This window comes from Tasmannia lanceolata, unplaced genomic scaffold (assembly GCF_043159265.1).
Source record: "Tasmannia lanceolata isolate RefF3 unplaced genomic scaffold, GAP_Taslan_0.1 ptg000012l, whole genome shotgun sequence".
In the NCBI taxonomy this organism is placed as follows: domain Eukaryota; kingdom Viridiplantae; phylum Streptophyta; class Magnoliopsida; order Canellales; family Winteraceae; genus Tasmannia; species Tasmannia lanceolata.
Window position 1 is genome coordinate 37,959,760 of NW_027518689.1, and position 26,348 is coordinate 37,986,107.

The window sequence follows — 26,348 nt, forward strand, 5'->3', positions numbered from 1 at the left end:
GGCTGCATATTGCTGCTTAATATTTCTTTAGAGGAGAGATCCATTCCACATGTTATTTATGGGCTGGGACTTTGGGCTTACAATCACAACCTCAGCAGGCACGCACCCACGCAAAAAAAAGAAACAAAAAGGAAGAAAGAAACTCGTAATTTTTTGTAGCTCTCTTTTACACCCCTACTTATATATGGATATTTCCATAATAATATATAAAATAAGGGATTTGCGAGGGACCATCACAGAAGGCATATCGCGGAGCATATGTTTTATCTTTAATGAGAGAGCAGCCACCTTAGATGAATTAAATGAATAGCACAAAATCTTAGCCTATGTGGCTTCTCTCTCATGAAACAGACGCTCCACGAAATGCCTTATGCAATGGTCCCTAGCACATCCTATAACATTAACATTCTCAGAACAATCGTGCTAATCTAATAATAGTTGTCTGCTCCCCTGATTTGACGTCAAAAAGCCTTAAAGTTGCCCACTTTTCATGTCAAATCACGTTATACGGGGAGCATGCATGTAATGCAGGGGGAGTGAAACTATCATCTCCCATAAAAGAAAAGTTCTCATGATGAGAAAAGGTAATATGGGAGGTTATGTGAACATATGAGAGTTCCTGAGCTTCAACTACTTGTGTGGGCCTCTTTTGGGTGGTCCATCTATGCCATTCAACGCTCAATGCAATAATCACATGCTTCTGCATCAGCATTAGTTATTAGTGACTCTTTTGATGATCTTATTCCAAATCGGCTCGTTAAGACTCATCTATGAGGCTTGAGTCACATCCAACCCATTGAGGCAAATGATCTCTCATGATCCATTGGATTTTATAATCCCTCTTCATGGCACATCAAAGTGGCATCTTCTTCGGTAATCAACACCGGTCAACATTAGTAGACATTCAATAACAGCATAAGTCGCCATCATGGAATCATCATATAAGCACCTATTAGGGTATTATCTAATCATTCAAGATTAAGTGAAAATCTTATATTTTTCACATCATACAATGCAAATTAAGAGCAGTGGTTTCTTGGAGTTCTGAGATGGGGCATTACCATTCTGAAAGCAGTTGACAAGAGAATCACAGAGCTGATAGGGAATACTAGCTACTTGCAGTTGTATCTGGGAGGGTTAAGATCAGGTGGAATGCAATCAATGCATGCCATTAACAAATATTGTTCTGGTGGTTTATTTACTTAATCCATTGTGTATGCACCATGCAGATAGTGTTAGGTCCAACAGTTTATAGGCCATCAACTGCTATGATGGGATATAACCGAAAGCAAACAACGACGACAACAACAACAACAGTATCCCAATAGAATTAAGGCTCCAGAAAATTAACGTGGGTTTACTTCTAGGGTTTTGTTAACGAGTGCCCTTAAGGTGCATTGGGAAAGGAATTTTCCAATCATTTTCCACATCGTTTGAAAATTTTACGATTGTTTTGAGTCATTTTTATCAAAACATGTGTAAAATTCCTTTCCCAATGCACCTTAACGATAGTTAACAAAACCCTTCCTTCTATCATGCATTAGCGAGAGAATTAGTAGATCTGGAACCAACCAATCAAATCAAGAATTGAGTTTATGAAATAATTGAAGCATTGAGATTGAAAGAACTAACATCCCCCCTAACAAAACCATATTGCGAAGGATTTGATCCTCTTTTCATTGATAAGTAAACGTGGCATTTTATTAAGAGAAACGAGGTTGTTAATAAGATTTCTATAAGGTTAGAAATGTCGACTGGGAGTCTGGGAGAGGCACCTTAAAAGCTGGTACCCACTAGAAGTGATATTATAATTAAGTATATAAGAAAAGGCCAATTCTCCATTGCCCCAAGCACCGACATGATAGGAATTCTACTTCTAATCTATCAAAAGTCCCCATTCTTCGGAAAAGAGTCTCTCTCTCTCTCTCGCTCTCCATGTGAAGTGAAGTTTTCTAATGTCCTTTACTAAAATGTAGATACCTTCATGTAGCCGAATTTCGAATCTGTTATAGGTTCCTAGTCAAGCTCTCAGCCTTTTTTTCTGCATAAATAGCCTTTCATTCTCTCCAACCCTATTGAGCACCAATACATTGGATTCTAGAGATTTCTAGGTAGTGCTCTCTCTCTCTCTCTCTCTCTCTCTCTCTCTCTCTCTCTCTCTCTCTCTCAGCCATGTCGAGAATGATTGAACCACTTGCTTTAGGTGGAGTAGTAGTAGATGTGTTAGATTTTTTCACCCCAATTGTGAACCTGAAAGTTACATACAACAAGCACCAATTTTCTAATGGTCAAGAACTCATGCCATTGGCCATAGCCGTAAAACCTCGAGTCGAGATCGGCGGAGACGACATGAGAACTGCTTTTACACTAGTAAGTATCATTAGAACTGCCCCATTGTTTCCTTATTACTTCCATTTTGTTAAACTCTAACCTTTTTTCTTGTTTCACGTTTGTAGATCATGACAGACCCAGATGCTCCAAGCCCTAGTAGTCCCTACTTGAGAGAACATCTCCATTGGTTAATTACTTACTCGAACCCTCATCTTTCTCCCACTTTTCTTTTTCATTAAAACTTATTTATTATCTTCTCTTGTTAAAAAAAACTAACATAATTCTAGTCATGAAATTTCAGGATAGTTACGGACATTCCCGGCACAACAGATGCTTCCTTTGGTAAGTTTCCGAACCAATACTCATGAAACATGTTTACTTTATGTGAAACAACCAATTACTCCAAAAGCTTAAGCTATTAGAGTTGGTGTTATTCAATCATTTAGAGTTGGTGTTATTCTAGCCATACACATTGATTTTGAATATCAAGGAGTTATTGGGTTTTGAACCCAGGTCCGGTCGTGAGGCAATATCTCTATACCATGCGAAACAACTAATTAATCCAAAAGCTTAGGGCGATGATAAATTCGCACCCCCTAAGGATAATTCACACCCATTTAAAGGAGAGTAAGTGGGAGACTTTAACGCTTTTCAACGTTTAAAGGGGTGTGAATTTATCATTGCCCAAAGCTTAAGATGTTAGAGTTGGTGTTATTTAATCATTTATAGTTAACACTTTCTCTTCAATTCAATGAACCCAATAATCATAAAATTTAAGTCAACTAATTTCTGAATAAAACTTTAAAAAAAGTTCGCAATGGTGGGTTTTATTTGGCAGGCAAAAAACTGGTGAGTTACGAGATCACGAGATCCCGAAGCCGATTATTGGCATCCATAGATTTGTATTCATTCTTTTCAAGCAGAAAGGAAGAGAAACAGTTCGTCCACCAGTATCAAGAGGCCACTTCAATACAAGAAACTTCTCAGAGGAGAACGGTTTGGGACCACGCGTAGCTGCAGTTTACTTCAATACACAGAGAGAAACAGCTTCAAGAAGAAGATAATTAACAAGATAGAAAGGAAGAACATGGTGGTTCTTGGACATGAGCCTAGAACAAGACATCAGTCCATCAAGTCATGAGGCCTGTCAGTATTGCCATGTGGGTTTTTTTATTTTCTAGGGTTTTGTTTGTATTTTAGGTAGGCAACTGTTTGTAGACTTTGAATAAAGGTTAGGGTCAGGGTTAGGGTTAGGATTGTTAGAGGAGTGTTTTGAACGTGAAGATAGCCATGACATGCATTGCATCTGATCGTACGGCCCAACACAGCTCTACTTTAGAAAGGAACGTGACGTGTCGCCTTCTCATCTGCTCTCAAGTTTCAACGCATAATCTGGAATTTATTCATGAAAAGAAGCCTGTCAATTCGTTTTACCATTTTGTAGTTGCACTTTTCCATGCTTGCAGTTGCACAAAGGAAATATTTCAGGGCACTAGGGCAGTGATAAATCGACTCCCCAAATGTCTATTTCTCTCCTCTTTCTCTCTCTAACCTAGAGGAGAGAGAAAGACACATGGGGAGTCGATTTATCAATTTGGGGAGTCGATTTATCACTCCCCCTATTTTATTAGTTTGAGCTAGGGGATTTGCTAAGCAATTTCAAGGAAAGCCATTTCGGCTTTCGGGGCTCACTTATGTAGCAAATCCCTAGATTAAAAAGAGGGGGTGTACCAACTAAAAACAAGGTGGGTGTAAATATAAGCAGCCATGGTAAATTGGTGGGAAAATGACCAAATAGAAGGGGTTTCTACTGACTATGACATTTCAAGAGGGGTGTTTTCTAAATCACCAATCAAGAGTGCATATGACTAAAATGCCCTTGACTCTCTCTCTCTCTCTCTCCCCCCTATCAAATCACCTTTTTGAAATGATTACATTTAGAGAAAAATAAATCCCAAAACCCACCTTTTTCCCTCTTCTTCTTCTTCCTCCCACCTACCAAAAAACATACGTATGAAAAACCCAAAAACCTCCATTGTTAGATGCCAAAAGCTCCATTCTATTTCTGAAAACCTCATTTTTAGATGTGAAAGCCTTCCTAACCCTTCATTGCATTGCACAACGCCTCAATTTTCAACAAATATTGGAAAAAAACGTTATTGGATTTGGAAATCTTAAAAATCTTCACTAGAAACCACCATTCCATTGCAGAAAGCTTCCATTTAATGGAAAGGTGTGTATTTTTACCCCTCTCCCCTCTCTTTCCATTATAAGGCATGTTTATAAACTTGAATGAAAGTTTTCCATGTTAAACTACTGTCTTCCATTGCAGAAAGCCATCAATCACTATTTAATCTTATTTAAATTACTTTAAATACTTTATAATCATTGTTATTTTTCTGTAAACCACTAATTTCTTAAGTTTAACCAGTATTTCACTACCATAAACCGGTACTGAAGTGGGTGTTTATAAGTGGTTTATATAGCTTCTTTGGTTAAGAATCCTCCGTAGTGGTTTATAATCGTAATTAGTGGTTTATTAAGGCTTACCAGTGGTTTAGAGTGTTTATAATTGGTTTATAAGGATTTATAAATTATTTATACAGGGTGAGCAGTAGTTTATAGTGTTTATAAGTGGTTTATATAGGCTTACAAGTGGTTTAGAGTGTTTACAACTGGTTTATATAGGGTAAACAGTGGTTTATATAAGCCTATCAGTGAGATAGAGTGTTTATAAGTGGTTTATGTAGGCTTATCAGTGGTTTAGAGTGTTTATCATTGGTTTATACAGGGTAAGAAGTAGTTTATAGTGTTTATAAGTGGTTTATATAAGCTTATCAGTGGTTTAGAGTGTTTACAACTGGTTTATATAGGGTAAACAGTGGGTTATATAAGCCTATCAATGGTTTAGACTGTTTATAAGTGGTTTATGTAGGCTTATCAGTAGTTTAGAGTGTTTATACATGGTTTATACAGGGTAAGAAGTAGTTTATAGTGTTTGTAAGTGGTTTATATAGGTTTATCAGTGGTTTAGAGTGTTTACAACTGGTTTATATAGGGTAAACAGTGGTTTATATAAGCCTATCAGTGCTTTAGACTGTTTATAAGTGGTTTATGTAGGCTTATCAGTGGTTTAGAGTGTTTATACATAGTTTATACAGGGTAAGAAGTGGTTTATATAGACTTACCAGTGGTTTTAGAGTGGCTTATCAGTGGTTTATAGTGTTTATAAGTGGTTTATATAACCCTATCAGTGGTTTAGAGTGTTTATAAGTGGTTTATATAGACTTACCAGTGGTTTTAGAGTGTTTATAAGTTGTTTATTTAGGATTACCAATGGTTTAGAGTGTTTATAAGTGGTTTATATTGGCTTAACAGTGGTTTATAGAATTTATAAGTGGTTTATATAGGGTAAGCAGTGGTTCATATTTCCTTGTCATGACTTAGTAGTGGTCTAGAGAGTTTAAAAGTGGCCCGAATTGTCTTAGTAGTGGTTTATGTTGTTTTATGGAGATTTAGTAGTGGTTGAAGTTGTGCACAATTCTAAAATGGCTGCTTTACTTGTTAATTGGAATGATTTTTTTTTCAATTGGTTATTTTGACAGTGGTTTAATTTTGTGTAAACAGAAGAACGGTAGAACGAAGAGCTTCTTTTATCTTACACGTCGACGGCTTTGTAAAGGATGCGGTATCATTTTAATACATCGGCGGGAAGAAGTTGCCCGTAATTGTGGGTCGAAAAAAAATTGTGAAAAAATGGGAAGCAATTAGGGGTTTAAACCAAACTTTAGGGCTCTAAACCATACAATTCTAAGAAATTAGGGGTTCAAACAAAACTTTACGACTTTAAACCATATATTTCTAAAAAACATAACCAAACTTTAGGGCTTTAAACCATAGATTTCTAAAAAAAAATTAGGGTTTTAGTTGCTGATTTTCCAAACTGAAAGAGAGAGAGTACCAACCCTAACTTATTGGTTTGAGTCTAAACTGATTTGGGAAAATTATAGAGTTTTCTAAACTGATTTTTCAAAATATACGGTTTTCTCAACTAATTTGGGAAAATATAGGGTTTTCTAAACTAAATTTCTAAACCAAACTTGGAGGTTTAAACCAATAATCTGTGAAAAATTTGGGGAAAATTAGGGGTTTAAACCAAACTTTAATGCTTTAAACCATAGATTTCTAAAAAAATTAGGGGTTTAAACAACTGAAAGGGAGAGACTACCAACCTGTGAGAGGTGGTTCACTCAGAATAAGAGGATACCGGAGAGAGGTGCATGAACCTGAGGGGCATTGTGACCCTCTAATGGACGGTTGGGATCATCCCATGAGAGAAAGAGGGCATTGTGGCCCTCTAATGGACGGTTGGGATCATCCCATGAGAGAGAGGGGCATTGTGACCCTCTAATAGACGGTTGGGATCATCCCATGAGAGAGAGGGCATTGTGGCCCTTTAATGGACGGTTGGGATCATCCCATGAGAGAGAGGGGGGCATTGGGGCCCTCTAATGGACGGTTGGGATCATCCCACGAGAGAGAGAGAGAGGGGCATTGTGGCCCTCTAATGGACTGTTGGGATCATCCCATGAGAGAGAAAGAGAGAGGAATTGTGGCCCTCTAATAGACGGTTGGGATCATCCCATGAGAGAGAGGGGGGCATTGGGGCCCTCTAATGGACGGTTGGGATCATCCCACGAGAGAGGGAGAGAGGGGCATTGTGGCCCTCTAATGGACTGTTGGGATCATCCCATGAGAGAGAAAGAGAGAGGAATTGTGGCCCTCTAATAGATGGTTGGGATCATCCCATGAGAGAGAGGGGGGCATTGGGGCCCTCTAATGGACGGTTGGGATCATCCCACGAGAGAGAGAGAGAGAGAGAGAGAGAGAGAGAGAGAGAGAGCCCTCTAATGGACTGTTGGGATCATCCCATGAGAGAGAAAGAGAGGAATTGTGACCCTCTAATTGATGGTTGGGATCATCCCATGAGAGAGAGAGAGAGAGAGAGAGAGAGAGGTGACGGTATTTTAAAAATAGGGAAAATGACCAAATGAAAGGACTTTCTACTGACTATGACATATGAAGAGGGGAGACTTGGAAATAACCAATCTATAGTGATGGTGACTGGTTTGCAAGGGTTTAGGACAAAAATACCCTCATTTTTATTATACCGTCACCTCTCTCTCTCTCTCATGGGATGATCCCAACCATCAATTAGAGGGTCACAATTCCTCTCTCTTTCTCTCTCATGGGATGATCCCAACAGTCCATTAGAGGGCTCTCTCTCTCTCTCTCTCTCTCTCTCGTCGGATGATCCCAATCGTCCATTAGAGGGCCCCAATGCCCCCCTTTCTCTCATGGGATGATCCCAACCGTCCATTAAAGGGCCACAATGCCCCCCTCTCTCTCATGAGATGATCCCAACTGTCTATTAGAGGGCCACAATTCCTCACTTTCTCTCTCATGGGATGATCCCAACAGTCCATTAGAGGGCCACAATTCCTCTCACTTTCTCTCATGGGATGATCCCAACCGTCCATTAGAGGGCCACAATGCCCCCCTCTCTCTATCTCTCTCTCTCTCTATCTCTCTCTCTCTCGTGGGATGATCCCAACCGTCCATTAGAGGGCCCCAATGCCCCCCTCTCTCTCATGGGATGATCCCAACCGTCCATTAAAGGGCCACAATGCCCCCCTCTCTCTCATGGGATGATCCCAACCGTCTATTAGAGGGTCACAATGCCCCTCTCTCTCTCATGGGATGATCCCAACCGTCCATTAGAGGGCCACAATTCCTCTCACTTTCTCTCATGGGATGATCCCATCAGTCCATTAGAGGGCCACAATGCCCCCCTCTCTCTATCTCACTCTCTCTCTCTATCTCTCTCTCTCTCTCTCTCTCTCGTGGGATGATCCCAACCGTCCATTAGAGGGCCCCAATGCCCCCCTCTCTCTCATGGGATGATCCCAACCGTCCATTAAAGGGCCACAATGCCCCCCTCTCTCTCATGGGATGATCCCAACCGTCTATTAGAGGGTCACAATGCCCCTCTCTCTCTCATGGGATGATCCCAACCGTCCATTAGAGGGCCACAATGCCCTCTTTCTCTCATGGGATGATCCCAACCGTCCATTAGAGGGTCACAATGCCCCTCAGGTTCGTGCACCTCTCTTCGGTATCCTCTTATTCTGAGTGAACCTCCTCTCACAGGTTGGTAGTCTCTCCCTTTCAGTTGTTTAAACCCTTTCAGTTGTTTAAACCTCCAAGTTTGGTTTAGAAATTTAGTTTAGAAAACCCTATATTTTCCCAAATTAGTTGAGAAAACCGTATATTTTGGAAAATCAATATAGAAAACTCTATAATTTTCCCAAATCAGTTTAGACTCAAACCAATAAGTTAGGGTTGGTACTCTCTCTCTCTTTCAGTTTGAAAAATCAGCAACTAAAACCCTAATTTTTTTTTTAGAAATCTATGGTTTAAAGCCCTAAAGTTTGGTTATGTTTTTTAGAAATATATGGTTTAAAGTCGTAAAGTTTTGTTTGAACCCCTAATTTCTTAGAATTGTATGGTTTAGAGCCCTAAAGTTTGGTTTAAACCCCTAATTGCTTCCAATTTTTTCACAATTTTTTTCGACCCACAATTACGGGCAACTTCTTCCCGCCGATGTATTCAAATGATACCGCATCCTTTACAAAGCCGTCGACGTGTAAGATAAAAGAAGCTCTTCGTTCTACCGTTCTTCTGTTTACACAAAATTAAACCATTGTCAAAATAACCAATTGAAAAAAATCATTCCAATTAACAAGTAAAGCAGCCATTTTAGAATTATGCACAACTTCAACCACTACTAAATCTCCATAAAACAACATAAACCACTACTAAGACAATTCGGGCCACTTTTAAACACTCTAGACCACTACCAAGTCATGACAAGGAAATATGAACCACTGCTTACACTATATAAACCACTTATAAATTCTATAAACCACTGTTAAGCCAATATAAACTACTTATAAACACTCTAAACCATTGGTAATCCTAAATAAACAACTTATAAACACTCTAAAACCACTGGTAAGTCTATATAAACCACTTATAAACACTATAAACCAATGATAGGGTTATATAAACCACTTATAAACACTATAAACCACTGATAAGCCACTCTAAAACCACTGGTAAGTCTATATAAACCACTTCTTACCCTGTATAAACCATGTATAAACACTCTAAACCACTGATAAGCCTACATAAACCACTTATAAACAGTCTAAACCATTGATAGGCTTATATAAACCACTGTTTACCCTATATAAACCAGTTGTAAAAACTCTAAACCACTGATAAACCTATATAAACCACTTACAAACACCATAAACTACTTCTTACCCTGTATAAACCATGTATAAACACTCTAAACCACTGATAAGCCTACATAAACCACTTATAAACAGTCTAAACCATTGATAGGCTTATATAACCCACTGTTTACCCTATATAAACCAGTTGTAAACACTCTAAACCACTGATAAGCTTATATAAACCACTTATAAACACTATAAACTACTTCTTACCCTGTATAAACCAATGATAAACACTCTAAACCACTGATAAGCCTACATAAACCACTTATAAACACTCTAAATCACTGATAGGCTTATATAAACCACTGTTTACCCTATATAAACCAGTTGTAAACACTCTAAACCACTTATAAGCCTATATAAACCACTTATAAACACTATAAACTACTGCTCACCCTGTATAAATCATTTATAAATCCTTATAAACCAATTATAAACACTCTAAACCACTGGTAAGCCTTAATAAACCACTAATTACCATTATAAACCACTACGGATGATTCTTAACCAAAGAAGCTATATAAACCACTTATAAACACCCACTTCAGTACCGGTTTATGGTAGTGAAATACTGGTTAAACTTAAGAAATTAGTGGTTTCCAGAAAAATAACAATAATTATAGTGTTTAAAGTAATTTAAATAAGATTAAATAGTGATTGAAGGCTTTCTGCAATGGAAGACAGTAGTTTAACATGGAAAACTTTCATTCAAGTTTATAAACATGCCTTATAATGGAAAGAGAGGGGAGAGGGGTAAAAATACACACATTTCCATTAAATGGAAGCTTTCTGCAATGGAATGGTGGTTTATAGTGAAGATTTTTAAGATTTTCAAATCCAATAACGTTTTTTTTTCCAATATTTGTTGAAAATTGAGGCGTTGTGCAATGCAATGAAGGGTTAGGAAGGCTTTCACATCTAAAAATGAGGTTTTCAGCAATAGAATGGAGCTTTTGACATATAACAATGGAGGTTTTTGGGTTTCAAAAATGGAGGTTTTTGGGTTTTTCATACGTACGTTTTTTTGGTAGGTGGGAGGAAGAAGAAGAAGAGAGAAAAAGGTGGGTTTTGGGATTTATTTTTCTCTAAATGTAATCATTTCAAAAAGGTGATTTGATAGGGAGAGAGAGAGAGAGAGAGAGAGAGAGAGAGAGAGAGAGAGAGAGAGAGAGAGAGAGAGTCAAGGGCATTTTAGTCATATACACTCTTGATTGGTGATTTAGAAAGCACCCTTCTTGAAATGTCATAGTCAGTAGAAACCCCTTCTATTTGGTCATTTTCCCTTAAAAATAAGGGTATTTTTATCCTAAACCCTTGCAAACCAGTCACCATCACTATAGATTGGTTATTTCCAAGTCTCCCCTCTTCGTATGTCATAGTTAGTAGAAAGTCCTTTCATTTGGTCATTTTCCCTAAATTGGTAAGTTACAATTTGATCATTCCGTACTTTTCTCATAATGAAACTCGTGAACATTAGACTGCACCTGTACTTGTTTTCTCTTTGTACTCTTCTAAGGATCAAGAGAGTGGAAATGAATTTCAACGGTTGCCTTCTTTTTTGAAAATTTGAAAATGGGAGGACAGGATAATACTCTGGAAATTTTCCCTAAACATGAATCTCACATACGTATACAAGATCTGAACCATTCATCTGGTTGGGCCTAGGAGACAATCCTGACCATCCGATCGATCAAAGGCGAGCAAAGCCATGCTTAAAATCTGAACGAACAGTTGACATTTAGCTGGCAAAAATCCTCTGGGAGCATCCATCTAAACAAATTATAAGATAAATGCTCGATCCGGTTAACTTTCTAAAATTAGTGTGAATATAAGTGAGTCCTCCCTTGCTTTGATTTGTACTTGTTTTGATGGTATAACTTTCAGGGATTTGCTAGCGTCCATTGCGTAAGGCATTTCACGGAGCGTCTGTTGCATGCGACAACAGCCACATAGATGAATTAATTATTAAGACAAAATCAAGCCTATGCAGCTGCTCTCTCGTGCAACAGACTCTCCATGAAATGCCTTAAGCGACGGACGCTAGAAAATCCCTAACTTTCTTTCATTTTTAGACTTGTCTACCTGATGTTAGGCTGGAATAATCCCTAAAAAGGCAATCAACAGCCCATCAACCCACGCACCAAACACATGTTAGTATCTGCATGCGTCCGATACCAATATATATTGACCAATATATTGGTATATTTTTCGTAACATTTTAAAATATCATAATATATAAAGCAATGCAATATTTTAAAGCTTTGATATATCATGAGTGATATTTTGAGGGAAATGATATCATCACCCATTTTTTTTAATTTGGTATAGCCCCCTCAGGCGTAAAAGAGTAGTCATAAATACACTGAAGGGAACCGGTCCAACAAGACATGGAACATGTTACTTAGACTAGTTCTGTCAAAGCGCAAGATGCCTCAGAAGACAAATTATTGGCAGACCACAACTTAAAAGGTGAACCATGGCCGGACGTTCCAAATTAAAAATGCCCTTGCACTCCTTATCGAAGACGCTCCCAAAAATCCCAATATGCACCTATCAGGCTACCCCATTATGTAACCCGGTACTTATCAATTGATGTCGAGTTCCATCCACAATATATATTGGATCGTTGGAAATTCATTATTTCCGAACTTTCTCTTTCTTTAAGGTATGGTCCATAGAAATAGGGGTTGTGCTTTGTGCTCTTGATTGTAATATCTCTTTTTATACTAATACGGTGGTATGGGACCTACCTAAACCGAGCTTACCTAGTGATCATCACAAGGCCGATAGTTGCATGAGAAAGCAGCCACCTCAGATGAATTAAATGAATAAGACAAAATTTGATGAAAAGTGAGCCTGTGACAGTCACCTCTGATGACTTAAATGAACAAGACAAAATCTGTTGAAAAGTGAGCCTATGTGGCCGCTCTATCATGCAACAACGGCCCACAAAATGCCTTTTGCAATGGTTCCTAGCAAATCCAAAAAAAAAAGAAAAAAAAAACACACTAGAGGGACTATCCTAAGAAAAAAAGGGCGGATATATCTCTTCCCTATTTTGAAATTGCAATTTTCTTAGTTCTAACTTCTAACACTAGAGGGGGTGGCCGGGGGAGGAAAAGGGGGCGGATATATTATTTTCCTTTCTGTTCACTTCTTTTTCCCGGAAAGGAAAGGAAAGGAAAGGAAAGGATTTCGTTTTCCTATCCTTTCCAGGTGACATGGCCGAAAGAAAAGGAATCTAGGGAAACTGTAAAGGAAAATGTTTCGTTTTCCTTGGAAAGCCTCTTTCCGATATATTTAATCGGAAACCAAATCTCGAGTAACAGGGAAAAAGTCAATTTCCACATCATTTTCAGCTTTTAAATAAGAAATTCCACATCTATAATATTTTTCCTGGAAAAGAAGTGAACACAGAAATTCTGTCTTGTCAGGGGGAAAAAAACAGGGAGAACAGCACCAGGGAAAAGAAGTGAACAGAGCCTTAAAAAGACCGAGTAAGAAAAGGGAAAAAAATTCATTACAGGGGTGTTGGATGGGTCATCTATATATATACATATCAAATATATGGACAAATTTACGCCTATCTCGGTGCACATGGCAATATTATGAAGGCTTGTTTGGTACACCCTGACGCGAGCGTGTCTTCGTGCCGTTTTTTTTTGTTTTTTTCGTTTGTTTGTTTTGGAACTTCTTCTTCCTCAAGCAAGCTCAAAACTTACAATTTCCTTTCAGGGTTCGGAAATAAGCAACGATCTTCCAAACTAAACGATTTGAAAAATTATCAGAATAGAAAGGGATTCACAGAAAGGAGAGATCGAAGTTCTGGAACACGAGAGAGACGTCCTTTCATCCAGGTTTTCGCATTTCTCGTGTTATTTTCTTTTTTGGCATCGGAATTTCTTGCAATGTTGATTGCTATACACACCTTAATCTCTGGCCAAATCGTAGTTGGTTTTATTAGATTTGGTTCTGATGCGATCGGATGAAAATCATAGCTTGGAGTACCCGTTACGTTTTTTCTTATTAGAATCTTTTGAAAGAAATCCCTAATTTTAGGGATTTCTTTGAAAAGATTCTAATATATTTCTTTTCCAGTTTAAGGGTTTTCAGTCCATTTTGGTTTTTATACAGGATACATACACTACATTTCATCTAAAATTCATCTAAATATAAATCTATGAAATATGTTTGTAGTTGGTTTGTGTCGGTTTTAGTAGAAATTTAAATATGTTATACTAGTCTTGTGAACCACGGTCTTATTTAAGGAATTATAGTGTGTGATTCTATCTCTCCCATCACTTACATCGAGCATATGGATGACATCTTGGTTCTTGGTAATGGGAACATGGGCATATGTTAAATCTTTGTCTCAGGTGTTGTTAGAGCTTTAAGTAAATATTTTCTAATTGGGATCAAGTTGGGAAGTCATAAAGTGGAGGAACTAGTAAAAATGCGGGGTGTAAAGTGGATTAACTTCCTTCTTATCTCTGGCTCCCGATCAAAGTTGTCGTTGGCTGCTTGGGGATGGTTGTTGAAAGGGTGAAGACGAAGTTTTCTTTTTAGGATCCTGCATAGAGCGTAGGGGTCGAGAGCATGGAACTCCATTTTGACTATAGTGCCATGGAATGAGAGGGTTAGGATTAGTTAGAAACGGAGAGAATTAGATAGGGTAGGGGTCGAGAGCATGGAACTACATTTTTAGTAGCCATGTCTAGTGAGAGGGTTAGGATTAGTTAGAAGCGGAGAGAATTAGATTTTGGGAGGATATTTGGTTGATTCCGTCACATTAAACAATGCTTGCTCATTATAGAGGCTAGGGTGTTGCAAAGTGGAAGTGGATTTTCAGAAAAATATTTAGGAAGGGGGAGTACGAGAGTTTTATTATTTACTTGGCAAACTAGATACGTTTTATGTGTTTTCCTATGAGTTGGATAGAAGAATTTGGACTAAGGAGCCTCAATGGTACTTTTTAGTCAAATCCTTCTTTTTTTTTTACTTTCCCCTAGGTTTCGTTGTTGCAAAATTTTCAGTTGCTAAAGTATGGGTATGCATGCATTCTGGGATGCTGTCTCCCCTCTTGGAGTCATTGCCTTTCTTGATATGCTCTAGTTGAAACGTTGGATGCTTGTGATGTGTTAAAACATAACATATTTCGTCTTGAAAACGAATGTGCTATGGCTAGAAGTAGAGGAGACCATGGTTTTAAATTTCGGTTTTGGTTTAAGTTTTCCATTTCGGTTTTGATTGGAAATTTTGGTGGAAATTTTATAAATTCACAAAAAACATATGGAAACATATGCAAATGATAAAATTTTAAGATGAAACTTCAGAAAATGCAAGAATAAGCACAAATATACACTTAAAAACCATCCCATAAGCAAGACAGCCATTCATAATGGTTTAACAATATCCAACACCTAGTGGCATGCACTGTCGTGCATGTCTGATAATTTATTGCATACCAGATATCACATGTGATTCGTATAAATATTTATACATACTACATTAACCACATTTCATATGCAATTCACATAAACATTATGATAGTAGCTTATTTGGCAATTTGGGCCTTTTGGGATTGGTGGTGTGATAAGAAATTCCGTGGTTGACATAAAAGCATTTTCCAATTCTGTTGGAGTCAAGGACACCTCCAAGGTAGCAGCTTTGGCTCTCTTCACTGGTCATAGATCACTTCTTGTGTCCGTTGTTGGTCAAAGAAGATTTATTGAACATTGTTGCATGGACTTCTGTGTCAGCCTGGTTCTTGCGATTTCGCTAACATCATGAAGGAAATTGGCATAGTTGTAGTGCTCTTTAGCCTACCCTCAAACATGTCCCTCGTAGTGCAGATTAGAGGACATACAACCTTGCTCTTGAAGGTGTTTTGACTTGTGAGGAAGGATTTGGTGGTGGTGATCGAGTTACCCTGGCCATAGGCTTCGGTTTGGATGGGGTTGCCGGGTGGCGACGGAGTTTGTGGTACCCCTGCCATAGGTTACGGTTTGGATGGGGTTGCGGGATGGGCAAGGAATTTTTTGGGTCTTTGTTGATTCATACTTCGAGTTGTTTTTTTTTTCCGTTTTGCTTTTATTTTTCTCCATGTGTGGCCTTCACATCCTTTAATATAGTTCTGTTATTTTTTTTTGAATGGTAAAATAATCTCATTAGAAGAGACCGAAAAGGTCAAAGAAAGAGATACAACAAAAATAGGATATAACTATATAATAAGAATATAGTTCTCTTATTGCTCAAGGAAAAAAAAGAAGTCAATTGGATGGATTAGGCAGATGTTTGGATGCTTCATTTTCGATGCCTAGGAGTCTAGGAATTCCTCTTTGAAATGAAAATCCTAGATGGTAGCTTTGGGATTTGGTTTTGGAGGGGCTTGAAAAGTGAGTCTCCTATCCTAAAGCCATTATCTATCATTGGGAACTAATATCACGCTTAAGAAGGTGTCTTTATCAAGTTGGCATACTATTCGTGTTGGTGTTCAAATTCCTAGATTGGTTAGAGATAAGTTGAAGAGGGTTTTTTAGGGTAAAGAGGATAGTATGAAAGGGTCTATAATTCCAGGGAAGAAAGAGATTTGGGGTTTAGGAGTTTAGCATGGTTAATAAGGCTTTGCTGGGAAATTAGCTTTGTAGGCTAAGGGATGTGCAGAGAAAACTAATGGAAGCATTTCATAGAGGGGAAGCATGGGTGTGGACCAAGTTGGGGAGTTTATTCTTGTCTGTGGATGAAAGCCTAGTCTGCCTAGGATTCTGGTTAATATAGAGGTTGGGTGAATGGATATTTCAAGAGATGAGAAGGTTAAGTTGTCTGGTGTCTTAAAGTTGAGGCAGAGTTTGAAGTTTGAGTAGCAGTTCCACTTAGTGACTTGGAATAAATATCCACCCCTAGGGTGGTTGATAAAAGAGTTTGGTTTGGCAAATGCAGGTTAGTTTTGGTTCTTTCCTGAATGGAATGCTTTTCCCTTGTAGTGCAAGAGAGCCTATTGTGGTAGAGTGCTTGGGTCTGACAAAGTTTGGTTTGGCCTGGATGTTATTTTTCTTCTTGGATACGGGCTGCTCTAACATCTGTTTTTCATTGCAGTCTTGAAAATAGGCATTTGTTTCCGCTGTATTGCTTGATTTCTTTTGATATGAATATATGTTGGTTTGAAGACTAATTTAATTGTCGCCGTTATAGTACATAGAAACTAAGTCATTTGTTACTGCTGCTCGTTCATGAGCACTAACAGAGGTTTTTTCTCCAGCATTTTGATTTAACTGGTGCAATTTCCATTATGGGTGTTAAATTGCTTATAAGAGTTGAAATGTCCCAATTTTTTCAGTTCACATGCATTTGGTTTTCAAGCTTTGATTTTTTTATGCTTTGGGAGATTTCCAGCTAATTTAAACTTTGTGTTCTCTTACTCATAGGTTTAAATTTTCCACATGGCTAAAGCAGCAATAGATGTTCCTCCCAAGGGTGGGTTTAGCTTTGATTTATGCCGAAGAAATGAAATGCTTCTGCAGAAAGGTGTTCAGCCTCCATCTTTCCGGAAGACGGGAACCACTATTGTTGGTTTAGTTTTTCAGGTATTTATATTGGCGATGTTGTGGTCCTTGTACAAAGTATTGATCAAAACAAAGGTGCATTTAAGTTCCTCTCCCTCTTTCGTTGAATCGGATTGCCTTGACAGTCCTGCTTGGCTCTTCAATGTAGTCTTAAGTCAAATGAGAAACCATTAAATTATATTTTTCTATTTGAGATTTCTTTACATGAATGAGTATTTCACTGGGATTCTCTCATCTTAAGATACTGAATCTCTACTTCATCTATCTAACAATTTGATTGGATGGTGCATTGAAGAACTTATAACTTTCACTATTCACCCTGGCAATGGCAATGGACATTACAATAGCCAGTCATGCACTCACTTATATGCTATCAAAAGCTAAATACCAACTTCGCACCACTTGGATGTTCTTTACCACATTTGGCGGTAATGGGAGATTGGGCGACGTACGAAGGGAGAGATAGACCATGTTTGACTTGTGGATTGAATCTGCAACCGATACACATCATACAAGGCCTCCATCCAGACTACTTATGATTGGAGTCTTCCATTTTACTGCACCATGATTGAAGATATCCTGAGGAGTTATTGCACTTGCTTCTTTTTTTTCTTGAAATAACTAGCTCCATTAAGAAGAAAAAAAGATTAAAACAATAAATAAATAAACTTTTCACCCTCCACGGCAATGATGCTCATCCTAATCGATATTTCCTTAAAAATAAGATGCTATTTTTAAAACTTTGCATGATCATACAATTTGTTATAATCAAGGTTTTAAATTTCGACCGAAATCCGAAATTTCGGGTTTCGGTTGAGAACAAAACCGGAATTGGGTAACGTTGAAACGTTGCAAAATTTTGATCGAAATTTTGTTTTTCCCGAAATTTAAGGAATATCACCAAAAAATCCAGGTTTTATTTATTATTTCAGGGATTTGGCCGAAATTTTGTAGGGGAAAAAAATATTACTTTATTTGATTTCGATAAATTTTGGCTGAAATTTCAGTTTCGGTGAGGACCGAAACGCATTCCGAAATTTAAAACCTTGGTTATAACATACACGACCACATGTTGAACTTTCTGATTCAATAATTTATTATTCTTTCTTGTTCTCAATTTCATTTTCAGGATGGTGTTATTCTTGGGGCAGATACAAGAGCCACTGAAGGACCTATAGTTTGTGATAAGAACTGCGAAAAAATTCATTATATGGCACCAAACATATATTGCTGTGGAGCAGGAACTGCTGCCGATACAGAGGCAGTGACAGGTTTTTTTTTTCTTTTCCAAAACTGATGTCTATATGATTAATACCAGCACAATGTTTGGATTTCTATTCCGCATGCAAAAGTTGCATTGCTGATAAAATGTGCAAATATATATTCCGAGTATTCATGCCACCAATATATCTCTACCTTACTTCGTAATGGATATATATATATATATATATATATATATATATATATATGAGGAATAAGAGTGTGCGGTCGACCGCACCTAAGCTTAGGTGCGGGCGAGGGCCTAAACACATGGGTCCCACACTTTATGTAGTGATCAAAACCATTCATTTGCAAGGCTATGATGGGGTCTTGCAAATGAATGCTTTGGGCCATCCTAGATAGGGATCAAAACCTTTCATTTGCAAGGCCCCATCATAGATAGGGTGTGTACAAAAAATCAGCTCCATTGGATCATCCTAACCCCTCCAAAAGTGGAGGGAAAAAATGGGCAGATTTGTGGCAAACGGTGTCTGTCCATTTTGCCCTCCACTTTTGGATGGGTTAGGATGATCCTATGGAGCTGATTTTTTGTACACACCCTATCTATGATGGGGTCTTGTAAATGAATGCTTTGTGCCATCCTAACAATGTGGGCCCACATGAGTTTTTGGCCCTCGACCGCACATAAGCTTGGTGCGGTCAAGCGCACACTCTTATTCCTCTCTCTCTCTCTCTCTCTCTCTCTATATATATATATATATATATATATATATATATATATATATATATATATATATATTTTAAATGGATATACTGTATATTTTCTTCTTGTTTCTCTAGATATGGTCAGCTCCCAGCTGCAGCTACATCGTTATGCTACTGGTCGAGAATCAAGGGTCATTACTGCTCTTACCCTGCTCAAGTCTCACCTTTTCAGGCAAATATGTGATTTTTTTGTAATTGTAGATCACTACATGGTACACTTTATGATATTTTGAAGCCTGATATTTTGGCTCTTGGCCAGTTATCAAGGTCATGTCAGTGCTGCTCTGGTTCTTGGAGGTGTTGATGTTACTGGACCGCATTTGCACACAGTGAGTGTTTTTTACTTATGAGCATGGGTTTAAATTTCAGTTTCGGCGGAAACCTAAATTTTGGCCGAAATCCTGTAATAAAAAAATAGTATTATTTTATTAATTCCCAATTTTCGGCCAAAATTTCGGAATAATACTAAACTTTTTTGAAAAAAAGCTCATTTTTCTTTTGCTAAATTTCAGTTTCGATCCCAACCATGGACCAAAATTTCAGATTTCTGCAAAATTTAAAACCATGCTTATAAGGCATTTGGATACAAAACATTTTCCTGCGTGTAAAATGTATCAATGTTTGCAAGTGTGAGTGTGTGACTAAAAGGTTATATGGTGCAGATCTATCCTCATGGTTCAACTGATACTCTGCCTTTTGCTACAATGGGCTCTGGTTCTCTTGCTGCAATGGCCATGTTTGAATCAAAATACCGAGAGGGCTTGACTGTAAGTTGGCTCACTATAGTTGCATTCTGCTCAGTCTCTGTTGCGTTACAGCTGTACAGTTTCTGAGAAAGAATTGGGATGCCTCAATGAAGAGTAGAAGGCTGTATGCTTAAATTATATGCATGCTAGTAGCTAAATTTGGCTTGGGAGTTCTGAGTAAAGTTATTTCGGTTTCAGTTTCAGTTTCAATTTCAGTTTTCGGTCGCCATAGAAACAGAAGCGCTTAGGTTTCAATTGGAAATTTTGGTGGGAATCCTGTAAAATTGTGGAAACATATGGAAACACATGCAAATGATAGAATTTAAAGATGAAACTTTAGGAAATGCTAGAATAAGCACATATACACACTTAGAAACCGTCACATAAGCAAGGCAACCATCCATAATTGTTTAAAAAATCTTGTACCTTGTGACAGGCACTGTCGTACATGCCTAATAATTTAGTTACATAGCAAATTTCACATTTAATTCATATAAATATTTATATATAACTGCATTTCACATGCATTCATATAAATATAGTTATGTTTGATATAATATACTGCTATTACACTTAAGATTTTGGTTTATGTATTTCGGCCGTTTCCGTGGAAATTTAAAGCCATGGTTCTGATCTCATCGAAGTGAGTTTCAACTCATTAACTGGATCTATAGTTGTTTGAATAGTGAAACCTTTGAATTCCAAAATGCAATGAACAATTTTATACAGTGTCTTTTCATCGAGACCCTCTGCATGATAAAGGTTAAAATTGTAAAAACAATCTGATACTTTATGACTGTTCAACATCAGTGTGTTCTAAGTATTTTGGGAGCTGTCTGTTTCAATCTTTATCATGTTTAGTTTCCAATTTAGTTATGCATCGGTGCAAAGTCATAACTGTGCTTTTGTTCTAACAATTTTTTTAGCTGTAAATTGCACCTCATTATGTGACACTAGAATGACAATGACATGAAAATCCTGAAAGCTGATTAGCTGTCCTCTTTTCTTGTCACTCCTTTAGTAAAATAATCTCCACCATTGATACCTGGAAAAAGCACTCGGATCCATTTCTAAGCTCAATTATTCGGTCAAAACTGGTAACTATGATCTCTGTTCCAATGAGGACAATTCACATCGAATCACCACGGGGATTTGCATTTGGTAAAAAATTGACCGAAACATGGAATCAAGCAGTGTGCGGATGTTGACCAAGAGTTCTATGAGAGAGATATATCTCAAACATGAATGATCCTTTCACTTTCAATGGTATGCTGATACTTACAAATAATGCAGTCTGCTTATTAACCAGTTGAAGTTGGATTTGTTCTTTTAATGAATGACTTTTTTTAATTTTCTTAGTTTGTGGGAGTGGTCTTCTTTTTAATTTTCTCAGCTACTTGTTCAGTGTGTGATCTTTTCTCCGTTTCCTTCTTCTCTAAGCCACAACATTCTTGTTTCTATTCTGAAAAATAGTTGGGGGTTCCCTTTGAAGTGTTTTTTCCATTCATTTTTGTAAGTGAAAAGCTTTGATTGCTTGATGTAAATCTCAGTCATTGGCAGTTTTACTACATAATTACCTATTTCACTACAAATCTGATTCTGTTGTGTAACATGGATTTCCATTGATTCATTAGACTATTATTGGTGTTCTGTTGTTGTTTCCTAACTCTTAGCATTAACTGAACTTTATTGAAAAAGAAGAGAAAGACAAGAGAGGCACACATTGAGCTTGAAAAGAAAAAACAACGACCAAAAAAGAACAAATTGTGAATCAAGCTGCTATAAACTATAAAGAGGGGGTCCTATTACAGATCTAGATCATGTCTAACCACAAGCAAGGGACCATTCCATGTTACCAGATCCGCCATTTCGTTGGCACTACAAGGGACATTCTCAAGGATGGAATTGAGAATTGTGCATAGATTGATGGTTTCCAAAATTATGTTTGCTAAAAGCCAAGGATACCTTTCAAGAAAAAAAAAAGCCTTGGACACTGGGCTCTGAGTTGATGCATAAACAGTAACATATTGATAGCCCCTCCACCCATGACAGCCTAGTGAGTAAAGCAAAAGCTATCTCTTCATTAGTGCCTTTCTCCAATTGAGTGGCAAAATTCCTCATTTCTAACCTTGACACCAATCTTAGCGGGACCTGGATTGCCGCATTGAGCTTCTACCAAAATTCAGCTTAAGAATGATCATGGGGTGAGGATTGTATTTAGTCATTATTTTCTCTGAATTAGAACAAGCCTAAAAATTCACTTTCTAATTAAGAAGAATGTCTCCATCGAGATTCCCCTAAATTCTTTTTTAAACAGTTCCGGTGATTAGTCCTCCAATCGTGGAGTCATGATCATCAAATAACTGTGTATTCCTCTCATCCCACAATTCCTGAAAAATCACATAAAGAGTGATTTTCCATAGAATCTACCCTTGTTTTGGAACTGCTCGTGTGCTCACTAGAGAAAGAATCAGCCAGTCTTCGGAAATACGATGGAAAATCGAGCTTTCTGAAAATAGGTGATGACATTGTAGAAGCCACACCCTTGTTTTGCAAGCCACACCCTAAAATTAACAAATATATGGTCCGATGTCTCTGCCTTCCTACAAAGAACACAATATTTGGTAAGCTAGTTTCTCTTTTTTCTAAGCATTTCATGTGCTCAATTTTGGCGAGCAAAACTCGACAAAATGCTTCCACACAAGGAGAAATTGGGGCAGCAAACCACTCCTTAGCTAGTGGTGAGGTGCGCAATTGAAATCCAAAATGGAAGTGCTGTGGGATTTGATCAAGAATTTATCTTGATATTCTTTCCTTCATATCATCTTGTCCACGGAAGATGGTGACATATAAGCATGAGCCAGCAACCTTGAAAAGGAATGAATAAACTCAGACTCCATATTCTTAAATGACTCCTGACATCCATCAACACCCAACACCACCTCCCCCCACCCACAAAAAAAGAAAAGATCCATTAGAGCACTTTTTGAAACTAACTTCCTTATAATTCACTCTGGATCAGATAGGCATACACAACAGACGCCTTTGAACAAAATCTTCCAATATCTATTATGCTTCTCCCTTCCCCTCCTACACCTAATTCCCTTACAAAAAGACCTTTTGCTTGACACTTATGACAAAAGCCTTCGAACCCAAATCTCTAGACGGAAGTCTACAGGCCCACCCAAAGTCCTCCCCATACTACAAATAATTTCCTTTAAAGGGCCTCCTCGCCAAATCTCCATACATAGTTGCTCGACAAAGCCTCAATCCTTAACTTCCAAGTTCCCAATGCTAAGAACCATTTACTTCTTAAGTATCCATACCTCTTCTGAATCAGAATGTTAACTTCTCTTTCCTTCTTCCTTTTCTTACCAAAGGAAGTTGCTTTCGAGCTCTTTCCCTGTCTTGGCAATTGAAGGTGAGATTTTAGAAAGAGACATCCTGGTGCCAGCAGGATGTGGATTCCCAATGCATCACTTCCGCATGATACCTTTTCTCCTCATTTTACTATCTCCTGTGTGCTGTTAATGTGTTATAAGTTTAAAATTACATTGCAGAGAGATGAAGGAATTAAGCTCGTATGCGAGGCGATATGCGCAGGAATTTTCAATGACTTGGGAAGTGGAAGCAATGTTGATGTCTGTGTAATAACAAAGGTTTGTACTTTAATGTTTTATAAACTCAAACTTGAAGTTGATGTGGGTATATATTTATGACTTCTCCTCGGAAAATGCAGGGCAACAGAGAATATTTGAGGAACCACCAGTTACCAAATCCTCGCACCTACGTCAGTTCGAAGGGCTATTCTTTTGTCAAGGGGCATACTGGTTAGTAATTTCTTTTCCTTTTGATGACTTATTTGTTGAATATTCCATAATAATTGAGGTAGTCCGACCACAAAATCATCGATTGGCTATATAACACGGAACTTAGTCGTTCAAAAAAAAATCCCGAGGACATGTTGGTCATTTTTTAACAGGGTTCAACATAACCTTAACTCATCTCTTTTGCTTTTCAGTAGATCATATAGTTAATTTTATTCTACTTGTATCTGTTATACTCATCTACTTCAAAATTGCTAATGCAACTGTATCTCCAGCGATGTCTATGCTGTATTTAGGTATCCTTGATGTAAATAAGCCTTTATGTAATCTATTTCATCTAAGATTTCTGCTACGGTGACAACCTTGGCCCACCATGCACATCGTACGCTTACCTGATGATAGGGTCCATTGATCTGGTAAGCTACCATAAGACCAGGCCATTGCTGCTGGTTCTACGCTGGTTAGATGATCATACCACCACCCACTCCCCACCCATATTTTAATCATTCAAAGAAAAAGATGCATTTTTTATCGTGGCGTTGGAATCATCCAATGGAGGAGGGACTGGCAGCTATTGACCAGTCTAGTGGTGGCTCACCAGATGAGTGGACCCCAAGGTTGTCTTGTTAACGAGGATAGGTGGCTGTCACCATATCGATATTTCTTTATGTAGTAAGATTTTTTTTAGTATGACAACCCTTTCTTGATATAATTTACAATGGTATCATAAAAACAGTAGGGACATACATGCCCATGCATTAGGTTTTCAGGTTTTCGGTGGATCCCATGTCTTAGGACACAATCCCATGTCATAAAACCCTGTGTCCGTTTATTATATCGACATGTATGTCCAGTTGTAAGATCCATTGTTGGTTTTCTGGCCCTTACATTTTTTTGCCCTCTGGGCATGCTTGTTTGCATGACAAATGGGTAGAAATCATGCGATTTGTTCTGTTATCTGGTGGTTATTCAGCTTGGGTGTTAGTTATTTTGCAATGCCATTTCATTTATTTCTTGGGCCGAATTATATAAAAATTAAAATTGATAAGAGTATCAAATTTGCCTTAATTTAACTCAATGAACATGAGTTTTTCTGATTAGAGCTTTTGGTGTTTTGGTTTCAGAGGTCCTGTCTACAAAGATCGCCCATTTGCAGTTGGAAGAGGTCGAAGGAGATGCAATGGAAGAGTGAGATGCATTTGAGGAGAGTGAGAAAAGTGTATTGCTTGATGATCCACACCAGTTATAATAACTGCAGATTCTTCATCATTCATATATTTACTGGGAATTATCTGAGGATGAGAATCTATTTTGTGCTGAATTGTATTCTTGGGTTTCACTCAACTCTTTTTCATTAACCCTTTTGAAATAAATGCTAAAAGGTATCATCTCATCTGGGGTGATTCAATGAAGTTTCTCCATGTCTATGGGGACGTTGCTCAGAGGTTATATGGTCAGGTGGTGAGCAAGCGCGGGCATGTAGAACTAGGGATGTCCATGGACACAGATTCTCTAATGGATCTTTAAGGGTCCGAATGTTAATGGATTGGATTTGGGCACAGCAGCTGGATCTGAACATGTCAATTGGATCCAGATCCATATCCAATGGTCCGAAATTATTTAGGATTGTGGGCCAGACGTAGCCACAGGCCCACAACCCAAACGGGAAGGTGCCGAAGTACCGTTTTTAGCAGGCGATAGTAGCTCACAAAGGCTCACTTTTTAGCAGATTTTGTAAGGGGAGATGATTTTTTCACCCTCGCTGTAGGATTATGCGCGCCCTTTTAACGAGACTGTGAGCAACTTCAACGCTTTTTTACGTCAAATCAAGTTAAGAGTGGGGGCATCATTCCACCCGCCGCGGGGGGGGAGGGGGGTGAAAAAATCATCGCCCTTTGTCTTAATTCATCCGAGGTGACTGTTTTCTCCGCCACTAGTGAACTGCTAAATGGCTTTATACGAAATTGCCTAGCAAATCCCTTAATCAGCTGCCAAAGGTTCTTACAACCAAGGTTTAAAATTTTGGTTTCGGTATTGGTTTCGGACCGGACCTTTCGGTGCCTAGCAAATCCCTCCACCGCACTGAAATTTTGAAATTTTGGTCGAAATCTGGTACAAAAAAAAACAATATTTTATTCATTATTAAATTAATATTAAAAAAAAAACAGATTTTTGGTATCAAATTTCGGAAAAACTGAAATTCTAAAATTTCGGCCAAAATAAATGACCATTTCGGTTTTGTGTGGTTTCGGTGTCGGTCTCCACAATTTCAGATTTCGGTTGAAATTTAAAACCATGATTACAACTGCCAAAAAAAAGCCATCAGCAGCCAATTTTAATTTTAAAAAGAAAAGATAATATGAGTTTGTCTTATTATCAAAACCTGATAGTGTGAATATCAGTGGCCTATATCAAAAGGTCAGTGAAAATGCACCCCTTTTCATCACATGGGACACCCAACTGCAGTGTACGTGGCAATATCAAATCCGCTGAATCCTTCTTAAGTGAAGTACATCAGTACCTCTGCAGTCA

The 26,348-nt window shown here is 38.0% G+C and overlaps 2 protein-coding genes across 3 annotated transcripts; both read left to right on the forward strand.

Moving 5' to 3' along the window:
- The first annotated feature begins 2,103 nt into the window (after positions 1 to 2,103).
- Positions 2,104 to 3,746, forward strand: LOC143887300 (CEN-like protein 1). Of its 2 annotated transcripts, none has more exons than XM_077391409.1 (4): positions 2,104 to 2,370; positions 2,457 to 2,518; positions 2,633 to 2,673; positions 3,170 to 3,746. In XM_077391409.1, the coding sequence occupies exons 1-4, from the start codon at positions 2,173 to 2,175 to the stop codon at positions 3,343 to 3,345; spliced, it is 477 nt and encodes a 158-aa protein (XP_077247524.1). In that variant the 5' UTR covers positions 2,104 to 2,172; the 3' UTR covers positions 3,346 to 3,746. The 2 variants fall into 2 exon arrangements, with proteins under 2 accessions (XP_077247524.1, XP_077247525.1); XM_077391410.1 differs by having other exon boundaries at positions 2,142 to 2,370; positions 2,633 to 2,677.
- Positions 3,747 to 13,387: 9,641 nt separating this feature from the next.
- Positions 13,388 to 25,228, forward strand: LOC143888119 (proteasome subunit beta type-7-A-like). Its single transcript, XM_077392439.1, has 9 exons — positions 13,388 to 13,552; positions 17,120 to 17,278; positions 18,387 to 18,528; positions 19,319 to 19,415; positions 19,503 to 19,572; positions 19,906 to 20,010; positions 23,550 to 23,648; positions 23,729 to 23,819; positions 24,941 to 25,228. The coding sequence occupies exons 2-9, from the start codon at positions 17,135 to 17,137 to the stop codon at positions 25,006 to 25,008; spliced, it is 816 nt and encodes a 271-aa protein (XP_077248554.1). The 5' UTR covers positions 13,388 to 13,552; positions 17,120 to 17,134; the 3' UTR covers positions 25,009 to 25,228.
- Positions 25,229 to 26,348: the final 1,120 nt, after the last annotated feature.

Bases quoted from the DNA above. Each gene is read 5' to 3' on its own strand.
- LOC143887300 (XM_077391410.1), top strand. From the start codon at position 2,173: ATGTCGAGAATGATTGAACCACTTGCTTTAGGTGGAGTAGTAGTAGAT. The intron at 2,371-2,456 runs GTAAGTATCATT...TCACGTTTGTAG, and splicing joins TGAGAACTGCTTTTACACTA to ATCATGACAGACCCAGATGC. The intron at 2,519-2,632 runs GTTAATTACTTA...ATGAAATTTCAG, and splicing joins TTGAGAGAACATCTCCATTG to GATAGTTACGGACATTCCCG.
- LOC143888119 (XM_077392439.1), top strand. From the start codon at position 17,135: ATGGCTAAAGCAGCAATAGATGTTCCTCCCAAGGGTGGGTTTAGCTTT. The intron at 17,279-18,386 runs GTATTTATATTG...TTTCATTTTCAG, and splicing joins TTGTTGGTTTAGTTTTTCAG to GATGGTGTTATTCTTGGGGC. The intron at 19,416-19,502 runs GCAAATATGTGA...GCTCTTGGCCAG, and splicing joins CTCAAGTCTCACCTTTTCAG to TTATCAAGGTCATGTCAGTG.